We start from the raw sequence: 13,304 nt of genomic DNA, 5'->3' as shown, positions 1-13,304 counted from the left end.
GGCTTAAGAGTTTGTTGTTGGGGGTTCCTAGAGGGAGCTTAAGGAGTGAGTGCGCTTCGCCGCTAGTGTCATTCGCAGGCTGCCACACGGGAACGCTTAGTGACACTTACAGCAGAACGTACTCGGCAGCGATTGTGTTCGGCCAACTCGATCACTTCGCTGCGTCGAAGTGTGTCGCCTCGGTGGCAACGCTTAAAAGATACACAAAGTGATATTGAAAGCAGATTCAGCAGTAATTTAAACCACATATTTCATGACTGGAATTGTTATAAGCTTATAAAATATGCTATACTAAAAAAAAGCTACTGTATATGTCATGGTTACCGGTGCACGAGACATGAATCAGGACAAAGACACACAAAACACATTTATGCTATTCCACACCGATAAGTTCACGTCAAACCTATACACAACCTTAAGAATCGTCACACTCAGTTTGATATCTCCTTCTTCAAACGTCCTAATAAGTCACGTGCGATGTGGCGCTTACGTGTCTGATTCGATGTGCTTCTTGCGCATGGCCCGGTGGAATGCTGACATCTCTGATGAGGGTTGTCTCCACATAATCGGCCTGGCTTGTCTGGGCGATGTCGTCGGTGAGATTGTCCCCGTAGCATAGGACGGGGCCGTTGTCCTCGGACCAAGCCCTTGCTGGCGACCACGGTGCACAGCCGCGGGGCGTGGAGGATCAAGCCCGACTGGTGCAGGGCCACTGGTGTCCTCCTCCTACTCAACTCTTCGATCTCGACGCCATTGGTTCACCGCCTTGTGGTTGTTGTCTTCGCCCAGTCTCCTAGCAGACTGCTTCCTTCTTTTCTTCGAGCGGTGTTCTCCCATTTCCCACCTTGCTCCTTCCAGGCCACGTCAGCCTTCTTGTTGTTGTTGTTGTTGCCTCAAAACATGGCTCGTACCCACGAGGGGGATTGGCCACACTGGATAAAATAAAACATACACCTAACAACGAACAAAATGGTAAAGGTGAATAATCAAAATTAAGATTTTGGCAACACAGATTTTGAGATGTCCTATACATAAATTAACTAAATAAAAATTAAGAGAAAACTAACTACAAAAATAAACACAAAATAACATGTCCCACGGTCGGTGCCCTAGCAGCGTAACCTTCCGGATGCTTCAATAAATTTGTGAACAGCAGTGATCATAGAACCCTGACTTGTGCCTAATTGACAGGGCCCAAAAGACAAAATGTTTGGCGTTGTAAGTGCCAAACCCAGATTACTGCTTGGAAATAACAGAAACATTCTACGGAGGGAGGAGAAGCGGTGGCAAGAAAGAAAGAAATGGTCAATAGTCTCCGGTTGATTACAAAACGAGCAGAGGTCAGAGCAGAGGTCAGAGCAGAGGTCAGCCTTCTTCCTCTTCCTTCTTCTCTCTCTTCTTTTTCTTCTTCTACTTCCGCTCGTGACAGTATACTATTCTCAAACTCAGGCTGTTTATGTGTAATGACCGAGCAATTGTTTATGCCTGTGCATGCCTGTGCTAGCCACCCTGACTGTGCCGTCGTTCCGAGTTTATTGCACGGAAGTGGCGCATCAATGATGACGTGGTCGGACGAGGAGACCAAGGCGCTCATACATGGGGTGCCTCGACAGTCTCGACTGCCGTTTAGGATGGCGACGCTTTCGTCGTTGTGATACAAACGCCGTATGGACGCTATATCTTTCGTCGAGTGTAGTTGGAAAGCTGACCAACAAATCAAGCAGAGCATGTCTCCATATAACTTGGTAGTTTTACAGCCTTGCGTCTCTAGCACAAACGCTTTTGAATATGCGAAATTGACGACACTTTCTCTATTGTCTGAGCGCGTAAAAGCTGAGCGGGGTCTCGGAGTAGTCCGTAAGCGGCAAATAAGCGCTGCAATAACACGCTTTAAAAGCTCGCGATCCGCTCTTGTGCCATATGCAACGGAATCCGACATTTTTCCTCTGCTCGCCTTGGATGCGACGCTCGCTTGTCCTTGCTTGTGATGATCGATAATAATATTGCGGTTGCAATGAACTCCTTCATTTGCACTAAACTTTATTATAAATGCTCTTTTCAACTAAAACGCACTGTTATTTTGAACACCATGCTTAAAATAAATATATGTTGTGCCTATTATGATTCACCCATTGCCATTGTCATCAATGCCAAAGGACACTTTTCTTTCTCGTGTAGCGGCGCGCCACCAAAGTGAGACTCAGTGCGCCGAAGTGCACGTGCGCCAAGTGACACTAATGGCATATTCGAGTGGTCGTTTCAGAGCGCTCTGGCAGTGCTACAAAAGTGGTGAAAAACAACTTTAGAGCTGTATTACGACACGTATGCATTTACCGCTAAGCTAACACAGCGGATGTCACTGTACGATTCAACTACGCGACACGTCTAAACAAACGGCCATGCGCTAAATAGCGGCATATTACTGCGTTTTTATCGAGCGGCCGTGATATCGCACGCGAATGCGAAAGTACGTGACTTACTTGATTCGGCGCACTGCAGTTATCCACGCTTGTCGCCTGTCCTTCTCGTACCACATCCCCGGAATTATATAGGACTTCACGGGCGGATTTCGACCTTTCGAGGCTGTTGTGGGAATCAACAACGCAGCAGTATTGCGTGCCACCTTTCCTGGTTGATGAGGTCGCGCTCGCTGTCGCGAAAAGAACGCGCACGATCGCTTGCGCCGTAGAGAACACGGGCGCGCGCTGGCCCAGCGACGACCTTCGACACTTCCATCCTTCCGCCAGGGGAGTATTCGGCGCTGGTGCCGCGTGGGCATACTTTAGGTTTACTCGTCTATCGGCGGGCCAGCGCAAGTTGAGCGCGGCCAAGGAACGCGCACATCACGCAAGCAACGAGACAACAGCGTCTGATTGCGGCGCCGCGTCGCGGTATCTGCTTGGTTGAGGCGATGCCCTGTTCCTTCAGCACCGTGACCTACTCTCGCGAGTCATTCAAGCATTAAGGATTTCCCGTGTAGCGCCGTCTGCTATACCGACGGGAGATAAACCGTTTCTGTCTTAAAGTTGCATCATACCGCCGACAGGCAGCCGCTTCCGTGAGTGGACCGACGGGTGCGCGACGTTTATTTATCTGGTCGATCGCTCCTCGCCGAGAAGCAAGCCGAGAAGTGTTCCCACGTAAAAAGTATACAGGGTGTCCCACCTATTACGCAGCACGATTTAAAAAAAGAAGAAGGGCGTTACGCGAAGCAAACTTAGGGTGTATTGTTTCGAGTACAGTGGAGTAGCCGCCAGTATTTTAAATGCGAAGCATTTCTTGCCGGCGGCTCTGTCCGTCGCTCCCGCGTCCCACACCACCACAGCACATGCGCGTCCCCTCCCCCTCTCTCTCGTCTCCTACGCTTCCCCCCTTTCTCTCCTCTAGGAATCCTGTATGGAGCGGCGCCCGCGTCCCACACCCCCACAGCGCATGCGCGTCCCCTCCGCCTCTCTCTCCTCTCCTACGCTCCCCCCTTTCTCTCCTCTAGGAATCCGGAGCGGGCGCACGACAGGTGGTGCGACAGCTGCATACTCCGCTCGGGGCGCCACGGTAGTTCCGCGGTATGAAAATGACTGAGCGCGCGCGCCTCATTCTCCGGTGCAGCGCTGCGATGAGCGCTCGGGCCGCTGCCGCGAAACCATCTCCCGCTCAAGCTAACCATCTCCCCGCTTCTTCGCATCCACAGATGGTTCCCTTTAGCGGGAGATGGAGTAATTTTTGTTCCTTACTGCGATTTAATTAGCTAGTTGTAATTAATTATCTAACCCGGGAAGTACTGTGCTAATTGTCAAAGTGTCAATGAAAACATTGTAGAGCAACATGAAAAACTCCCGATACAGCTCTCTGTTGCTCAGTACGTGCTACATAAATGTGTTTTTCCGAGTGTAAAAGAACCTCGGGAATGCACGCAGAATTGCCGCGCGACTGGTCGCTCGAGGCACTTTGCGTGTATTCGCGGGCTGCTTTCACGCTCGGAAAAACACTTTCATGTCGTTTACGTGCAGAAAGGGCTCAGCAACATTGTCCAATAACAGCCAAAATCGAATACCTAAGTATTACTATCGACGTGTCTGAGTCGCTTCTTGAGTTTCTGGTTCATGTATTGGATTTCCTTTATTTGAAGTGGTTACATAATTCAGCTCTTTGTTGCCTTTGGAAAATACAACATTGAGCAATTCAGTGGAGAATTAATTACTATTTTCATTGGCGCTGCCTAGTGGAAAGGGACGACATATGGCACCTTGATGTGAATGTTTGGTCCATCATTTGTGACCGGCTTATACATGGCTACATTGCGAGTAGATTCTTCATCTTCGTCCTATATGCGTGCTGTTCCTTTTGATTTACCCTTCATTACCAATGCAGCTACTTCGTTATAGCTGCATGGCAGGTCAAAGTAAGAGCCTTCTCTCTCTGCATAAGCAACCACTAAGTAATTTCGAAACGCGCAGTAGATTAAGTACTCTGTACTGCATTACCGCATCAAAAATCAAACGGCTTATGACATGTTCACCACGGATGACATTGAAGAATGAAGTTCCGGTACTTAATGCCCCCTGCTTACATAGCTGGTCACTAACTTGTGCTACTAAGCTTTGGCCAGTGTTCGATATAGTGATGACATCAACTCGATTCGAAGGTTTAAATAAGCTTGTGGGAAGACGTGATGGCGTTTGGTTGCCCACATTTATTTATGCACTATCACATACGCTCTTGCCGCCGTTCTTGCCGTCTTGTCGCCGTTCTACTCTCGCGCTCAGCGCGAACGTGCGGAGCAGCCGAGGCGCAACATCGTCGTCGTCGTCGAGACGCTGACGGCTCGCCATTGGGCGAGGTAGCCAGTGTGCGAAGGAGCGATCTTTATGAGCAGCTGGTAGGTTCTGCTGTTGCGAAGCGCGTTCGTCTGGTGTTTGTGGATGGCCTTTCGTCTTCAGGAACGGCGTCGTCGTCGAGACGCTGACGGCTCACCATAGGGCCATAAGTTCGCCATGCGCTCTTGCTTTTTAATTGCAAAATTTTGCTTCGACATCGCGCATGTGATCACAGCGAATCCTAGCTGTCTTAGTTGTTCTAAATGTTCAGGCTCTGCCATAAGGTGGCTGTAGACCGTAGTCGCATAACGACCTTTGACAAACAAGGTGAGGCATGATGTTTTCAAAATAAAAAGAAAGCTTGCAAATAGGATATGCTTCATTTTCTACAATAGCCTATGTTCTGACACATATAACATATCGTCAAAGATGCGTTAAAATGTTTTCCTTTTTGTGTTTGTGATATGAGAATGCCGCTGTGAACGCATATTAGAAAGCAAATATTGGACGAAGCTACTGAAACCTCACGCATCAATTTATCATATTCTTAGTTAAAAAAGAAGACTTCGTTCACAACCCCTCATAACAGTGTTCAGATACTCGGTAGGAAACAAGCCGTGATCACGTTACCTCGTTTCTTTGTGTTACAGGAACCCCTTGCTCTTGGATCGTTGAGAGTTCTTGCGGTAAGAGTCTGCTTTTTGCACTCAGAAATTTCAAATCCGCATGAGAAGTCGCGATTGTACATTTTAATTAAAGGTGTACATAATTGTTTAGTTATAGCGAATTATTTATATTTGGTGATACGATATGAACTGTTCAGATATAGAGATATCGCAAACTGTTTCAAGTAACTTGGTTATAAATGTTTGCGCATACGCACGAACACTGTCCTGACAGATGTCCATCTACTCCGAGTGAAGAGTAAAGTAATTATACCGGGAGCAAACACTTCTGAGTGGTGTAGCGGAATAAATATGGGGGCCGTTGACATCTCCAGTCGATGAGCCAATTCATGTTCACTGACTTATGATTGATGTCTGATGCCGCATGGACGCTTATTCTTTGCAGTTTGCGCGTCCCTCGTTACTGTCGATGAGAAGGGAGCAGGCCTGCCGGGCAATCTTGAGTGGCAGTTGTAACACCAATACGCATGAAAGCGGAAATAGATAATAGCCTTAGAAAGCTGTACACTCATCCTCTTTTATATTTTGCACTTGGCCGGAAAATATTCTTATCAAGGATACTGAGCATTCTTACCCTTTATATCAGACACTTCGAATGCTGTTACTATAAATTCATATTTTCTAAAGGCAAATCGACTCACTCAAATTATTTGAGAGTGAGTGATCTGGAAAGCTAGCTCACATTTCGACCTTCGAACGAGCTATATGCTGGAACGAAAATATCTTATGCAAGCCTTTATCACATCCTAAATACGTCTTTGTACATCTCCGTGGGTACCTTATGCTTATTATTTGTGGAGCTACAAAACGCTTACAAATAGGTACATTGAGCCAGCGTGGTTTAATTAAGAAGCAAAATATATATGACTACAATAAAAATTCAACTTCTGTCTGAAGTAATATCCTTAAAGTACAAATGTATTGTTTCACAGCAATAATTGCTAGAATCTCTAAGAAAGCTGCTACTAAAAGGTGCATGTTTGGAAGCATGTGGCGTAGCCATACAGCGACGGGGATTGGACCCAGCCCCGCAAGTCTCACTCGTTCTGCCATCTACATCATCATCATCAGCCTATATTTATGTCCACTGCAGGACAAAGGCCTCCCTAGGATCTCGAAGTACCCCTGTCATGTGCTAGCTGATTCCAACTTGTGCCAGCCAATTCCCTAACTTCATCCCAACACCTAGTTTTCTGCCGTCCTCGACTGCGCTTCCCTTCTCTTGGTATCCACTCTGTAACTCTAATGATCCACCAGTTATCCTTCCTACGCATTACATGACCTACCCAGCTCCATTTTTTCCTCTTAATGTCAACTAGAATATCGGCTATCCCCGTTTGCTCTCTGATCCACACCGCTCTCTTCCTGTCTCTTAACGTTAGGCCCACTCGTTCGTCATCTGGCTGCAAATATGTGCTCCAGCGCCCGTCGCGGCTGCTTGAGCTAGGCGCAGTTTCTTCTTTATTTGCAACACACTCCCGGCCAGGACTTATAATTTTGCTAAAAAATTCTGAGCGCTTTCACGACTGCGAAGATGGTAGCCAACAAAGCTGTGACTATGGCGGGCCTGCAGTAGTGAATATTGCCGCTACGATAAGAATGGTCATATCGTTGTTGGGCATCACCAAACCGAACATGTCTATGATGAATGTTCTGGTTGAGGAACTCGCGTTGAAACTTGGCCGTCGCACTGGAGAAGTTGGCGCTAGCGTTGCCGAGGCGTGGACCACCGTTGTCGGGTTCCTGGAGAGCAAGACGACGCTGACTCTTGGCCTGACCATCGCGCTCCCGCAACTTGGGTTCCGTGGCTCTTCGCTGACGTTTCAACTGAGCATCGGAAGCCCTCACGCTAGAATCGGCACGTCGACGACGAGCCTTTTCCTGAGCGCGTTCACGGCGGCGTTTCTGAAACGCGTTAGGACACGTCGTCAGTTGCTCTCGAATGGCTCGTCGTACCCCGGTAAACGCGGGCTCCTCTACGACGACAGGAGAGAACTGAAATTCTACGCTGGAATGATTAGCGGCAACGCAGCCAGCTGTGGAAGAAGACGACGACGACGAACGCAGGAGCAGTGGCACGAGCAGGTGCCGAGCCCGCGCTCATGCTCGGCACGGCATCCAACGGCACGAGCGCAAACCGAGGGGCGCCAACGAACCAGCTGCAGAAGAAGACGACAACGCTCTAGTCAATGCTGATTATGAAATTTTTTTCTGACGCGGGGACGCGATCATGGGGGAACTAGCCCTTAACAGATTCGCTGCAAAATGCCAGTTCTAATGTTGCTAAACAATGACAGCGATTAGACCCGGAAGAGGACGCCTAACTTGTTTGGCATTTGCTTTCTTTCCTTCCGGGGCATTGTGGCGGCTGGTTCCTTCGGCAGCGGCAGCCTCTCAGGGAGCTCAATGGGTGATGAACGAGCTGCGGCGCTGTCCCGGGTCTTTGGATCTGGAATTTTGTGCTGATTACCCTGCTCGGTTATGTGAAGGTTGAACTTATTCATTGTCTCATTGTTGCGTTTTGAAATTCAGGCGTGTCTCTTCGGCCGACTGCACTCAGGTGCCCCATAAAGAACTCGCCCTTTTAATTGGCGCATCGTCTGTGGGAGGCTCTCCTGTACCAGAGAAGAGTGACGTGCTTTGTACAGATAAACCTTGGGTGTGAAGTCGTGGAAAGTTCCCTCAACCGTCAATCCAAAAAGAGTTCCGACTCCTTTAACCTGCACCGACAGTCTCTATCTCTCACGTGGTGGCATTACAGTAAATATCGGTACCCAGTCAGGAAGCTGGGGGCGTATTCTGCGACGATCCCTTTCGGCGATACCATCGCCTTGGCCACGCCTTAGTCATCATGCGCGCGCCGATTAGCTGGTTCAGAAAAATCGGATGAGTTCATCAGCACGTATGCTCAACCTGCCAATAAACTCATACGATTTTGCTCAACCAGTTAAACAGCGCGCACCTAATGGCCAAGGCCATAGTACCGCCGAAGGTGATCGTCGCAGAATACGTCCCCTGATCTCGTTCCCTAGGAAAGTCACCGCTTCAGAGCTAACAATGGCGGTAACAAGACCATAGTATATGTCATCAAGGATATGATCTCGCCACGCGCTGGTGGATTGGTCACAGCAGATTTTTTTGAAACCTCGAAAGTCTCTACAGTTCCCCGGTTGCCATAATTCTGGCTTGGGAGCGCGACTGCCACGCGGTTACACGTAATAGTCAAAGGGCGTCGTGTTCTCTCCAAGGTGAAAATTTTTAATAGCTCGCCTCGAACAGGGCAATTGAAGGATCGAGCAACGTCCTGCCGAATGAGAGTACGTTGACTTCCCTCGTCCAAAATAAACCGCAGCAGAACTGTCCTCGCTGCGGCGACAGCCCATGCTTTGCCGGTCTGGAGGGATACGCGCATGAGTTGGGTGCCGCTCCCCGGTACGGATGCGGCTCTAGGAGGCGTATGGCCTTGAGGCGCTGACGTCGGAAATGCGTTGCCCATACTCCCTCACTCGATGAGCACTGGAGTGGATAGAGACTTCACAGAGTGACAAGTGCTGACCAGCGCAGGGGGCGTTTTGTAAATTCCTGGCTTTCCGGCAGACACTGGCTAAGTGGTTCCACTTGGCGCAGCGGAAACTCCGTCTCCGCGCTTGTAGTCTTCTTTGTTTCTCTTGTGGTGTCAGTACCTCAGAGCATACTTCAACCGCGTGGTCTGTCATGATGCACACCAAGCAGGGCCTTGTCTACATCGATTTAACTTCGACTACAGGAGCCGCGGCGGAAGGTGAGCACAACTGTACACGTTGGTGAGGCGGCTGGCTCGTAAATAAGCTCCATTAGTCTAGCCTCCCTGACGTCAACTTGAATTGGAAGGAAAGTCATGAGGTATTCTAGTGACTCAGCTATGTCAGCTTAGTTAGATGAAGAAGCCTCCTTCAGGCGCTGGTGGTACAGGATACCAAAATAAGGTGCTTTCATCAACACGTGCCGTCGAACAGTCCTGTATTCGTCTGGAGAAACGGCAAGGCCCTTCAGTGCGCTTGTGTAGAAAGGCATCTCTTCAGAGAGATTTCACTGAAATACAAATAGGGAGGCAGCGCGAGAAGCTCGTTGCAAACCATTGCGAGCATCTGGTCCAGATGGTCGTCTACCAGCATGCCGCGATGGACGAATTGGTCAGGCAGCACTCTGATGGCGACATCGTAGTGTGCCTTACCAAGGTACATTCGGCGAATTGCCGGCTTGGCAGAACCGGTAAGGCACGTCAGCAGGTATTTCAATTTGTTGATCTTGTCTAGCCAATGAATGCCGTGAATGCTTGCCCGTTATTGTTTCCAAAAGCTTTTACTCGCGCTGCTCCCCCGAGAAGCTCTAGGTGTGCACCTTGGGCAGGAAAACGCCGGATAATGACGTCGCGGGCCAAGTTCCGGGCGACATGGAATGGGCAGCTGTTTACAGTGTGGATGCAAGCGATTCTGTAGGATTCTCGGTGGAGTCGACGTATACTGGGAGGGCCGGCGGGCGCGGCTTCATGGCCAGGCCCATGCTTCTCTTCGTGAAGCTGAACTTCTGCTCGTACTCCAAAACGGCTGTCAGGTCTGCCTCCAGGTCTGCATGCGCGAGCGTGTCGAGAATCGCGCGGTCGAACACGATGAGTCGAGCGTAGAAATGGCCTGGGTGATGGCACCCTGGACAAAGCGGCACTTCGTGCCAGTTGCTCCATTGTCTAAAGTCGTGGGCTAGACGAGCCAGTGGGCTTCAGCACCGTTCGAATGCTTAACTAAACAAGGATAGGCATTAGACCTGGACGTCCGACTCGTTTGTCATCTTACAGCAAATGAGTGAGCCTGCACCCGTGGCCGCTGCTTGTGCTGGGCGCACCTTTTTAACAGCGACGCTGTTAAAAAGGTGGAGGTAATCCCGTGGTGTACGCAGAAAACTCCTCCGCCTTGCGATGACGTCACGGGCGTCGCCTAGCAACGAAGCGCCAACTCCTCGCCCCACCGCCGCTCCCGCCACAGTGCCACCTAGCGACGCCTTGCCTAACCTCCGCTGCAGCGCCGCTCGCTCCTCCGCCGTAGCTCTGCCTAGCTTCTCCCCACAGCCGCGCGGGGCGAAGCTGGCAATGACGTCACTCCAGAGTATATAGCGCCGCGTCGCCAAGGCGCGGACTCGGAGACGCACATAGTGTGAGTTCTCCTGCCGAGCCGCCACCAGAGGCATCGGCTGCAGTGACGGACACCGGGAGCCTTCGGCGCGAACGTGGGGAAACGTGTGGTCGGCAGCAGCTTTACGCGTCCCACTATAATTAAGAGAAGTGAAGTTCTACGCTGGAATGGTGAGCGGCAACGGAGCCAATGTGAACCAGGATAAAGCTAATGAAAAGACCAAGTTAAAGCTAACAAAGAACTAAGTTGAAGCTAAGAAAGAACCAAGTTAAAGGTTAGAAAGAACCAAGGTAAAGCTAATGAAAAGCCAAGTTAGAGCTAGGGAAGGGCCGCCAGCCTAGCTGTTTGCTCCGACTTCGCACCACTAATGTGAAGCTGCCCCCATATTTCTTTCTTTCTTTTTCCAACAAGTTGTACTTGTTCAGTTTAGTAGACCTTACACTATTGTTAATTAACGCCACTTGCTGGCTTTCAATGTATGTTTCTTACACGTAAAATTAGGCATATATTTTCTTCATTTCTTGCAATTACTTAAAAGCAGCCCAACGGCACCCTCCCTAGTATACCATTCCACAGTTCATTTTTATTCATTCCCGTTCGAATTCTGTACTTGATTCAAGACGGATTTGTTTAATGTAGGTGTCGCTACTTTACTTGACGAGCCATGCATGCTTAAACTCTTGCTTTTTCTTGTTTTTCAGTGCCTCATCTATTACGTTATCACTACATCTCCGGCTGAAGTTGCCGGACAGTTCGGATGCGACTTCATTACAATTATTTCCAGCATATTCGGCAGCCCTGTCTCCAAGGCTCTCACGCCCCTTCTATGCACAGTTCAAAATGCGCTAATGCTCGATTGCGCTGGCATCACGTGCTAGAACGTTCTTGGTGGATTACAGGCTAACAACGCAGCGCTTGTGCTACTTCTATGAGAGCGCATTTATGATGAAAACCGCCATGAAATAAACCGAGAGCATGAAGTCTAAGTCTGCATGCGCGCTCACTTCGTTCTAAACGTTTTTACTTTTATACATAAAAATGTATGCACATTTCATGAAGAACATGTTGAGCACTCTTTGCAATTGCCGCTGTAAACCTTCAATATCGTGGTTTATGAGCACATATTCAGTATTATCACTATATATTTAGAGTAAGTATTATAACTAAAAACTACTTCGTTAAAACTTTTGACGAATATTTCGTCCCCAATGAGACATTGTATTCTATAGACGTAATGAAAGTGTTTTACAGCGCCCGGCAAGACGAAGACACGCACGATCGAGCGGGACAGATGGATGCCGGTCGTCTTGCTTAGAGCTGCAATCTTGTTTAATTAATAATGTCATTAAGCTACTAGGTGAACTTTCAACATAGTTCTATAGAAACACGTAAACCTAGCCTTTTAGATTTTGCCTAGTCTAAACTGAAAGCCTACTCTAAACTGAAACCATCCGCTTGCGGGTAACGAGATGGCTCACGCCGCGGCTCGTGGACTTACATGCCGAGCCGCGGCGCCCGCCGGCAATCCCGACGTCTCGCCCACCACGAGAGCAACGCGGGAGTGGACGTGGGGAAATCGCATGACCACTTTCAGAGACATCACACAACACTACAGATTGAACAGATGCAAATACCCACCACAGCACGCCAAACTAAAGAAGAAACAACGGTTGCCTGGAGGTAACTGCAGACAGACACGTCGAACCTTCGCCTCTGCTTCACTGAGCTTTATATATCTGAAGAATGTAAAACGTGCGGAGCCTGAGCGGCTCTGTAGCACATGCTGTGGGAGTGCACCGGTAGCGAGCAGCAGGAGTCCCCGACGAACGGGGTACGCATGGCAGTCCCGAGCCGCGGAGCGCGATGGGAGGCGACCCTGCTCAGCCACGACCTCGCCGATCAGCTGTGGACCGTCCGGCACGCCGAGGAAGCTGCCCGTGTCCAATGACCCGAGGCCGTTACCTAGGCTGGGGTGCTCGTGTCCCCACCCTGCCCAAATCACCCAGCATATTCAATAAAGTTTTCACTCACTCACTCCTGTTAAGCCTTTTTCGGTGAAGAATGGAGTAGAAAAATTTACTACGTACACAAGCAAAGTCATCTTCCTACTTCACTATCTCCACCCCAAAACCAAACAATCTGGGCAATATATCTTCAGTGCCTCGCATATATAATGTGAATAGCATAATTTCACATACAAGAAGACAACGGAAATTATTCAAGTTCATCTCAGGGAAGAACAAAGATTACATCCCCGTTAATGTTATTGCTCTTAAAAGTGAATTGGAAAGACGTGATTTTTTTTTTGTAATGGCGTTATGTGGTATACGAAAACTGATCTGCAAGCTAAGCACAACAGTACGGTTAGAAAATAAAGTGTAAGCATGAATGTCTTCGAAGTATCAATGCTTCAAAGCCGAAGTAGGAGATTTCTGTCACAAATTCTGCAGAAAACACAATATCCTGTTGCGTTTTCGACGCGCATCGCAAGCTTTCGCTGCGCTGAAAAGGTCGATTACTATCCCAATTTTTGTGGCTTTAAAACGTTCTTTATGTTTTTAGTTTTTAATAGCTTGTAGAGGCTGTGTGCCGCCCTTGCCCACAAAAGTAAGTGTACCTGGCTATATGGAGCTCAAAAA

General features: G+C 48.9%; 1 protein-coding gene across 1 annotated transcript in view; it reads left to right on the top strand.

The window, feature by feature from the left end:
* Positions 1–11,764, top strand: part of LOC119452515 (uncharacterized) — a 56,117-nt gene extending 44,353 nt beyond the window's left edge. Inside the window, exons 8-9 of the mRNA XM_037714615.2 lie at positions 5,465–5,500; positions 11,367–11,764. Of these exons, the coding sequence (XP_037570543.2) occupies positions 5,465–5,500; positions 11,367–11,543 (213 nt within the window). The 3' untranslated portion in view covers positions 11,544–11,764. The remainder of the gene's footprint in view (positions 1–5,464; positions 5,501–11,366) is intronic.
* The last annotated feature ends 1,540 nt before the right edge of the window (positions 11,765–13,304 follow it).

Source organism: Dermacentor silvarum, chromosome 5 (assembly GCF_013339745.2).
Source record: "Dermacentor silvarum isolate Dsil-2018 chromosome 5, BIME_Dsil_1.4, whole genome shotgun sequence".
NCBI classification, from domain to species: domain Eukaryota; kingdom Metazoa; phylum Arthropoda; class Arachnida; order Ixodida; family Ixodidae; genus Dermacentor; species Dermacentor silvarum.
This window is presented reverse-complemented; position numbering and strand designations above follow the sequence as displayed.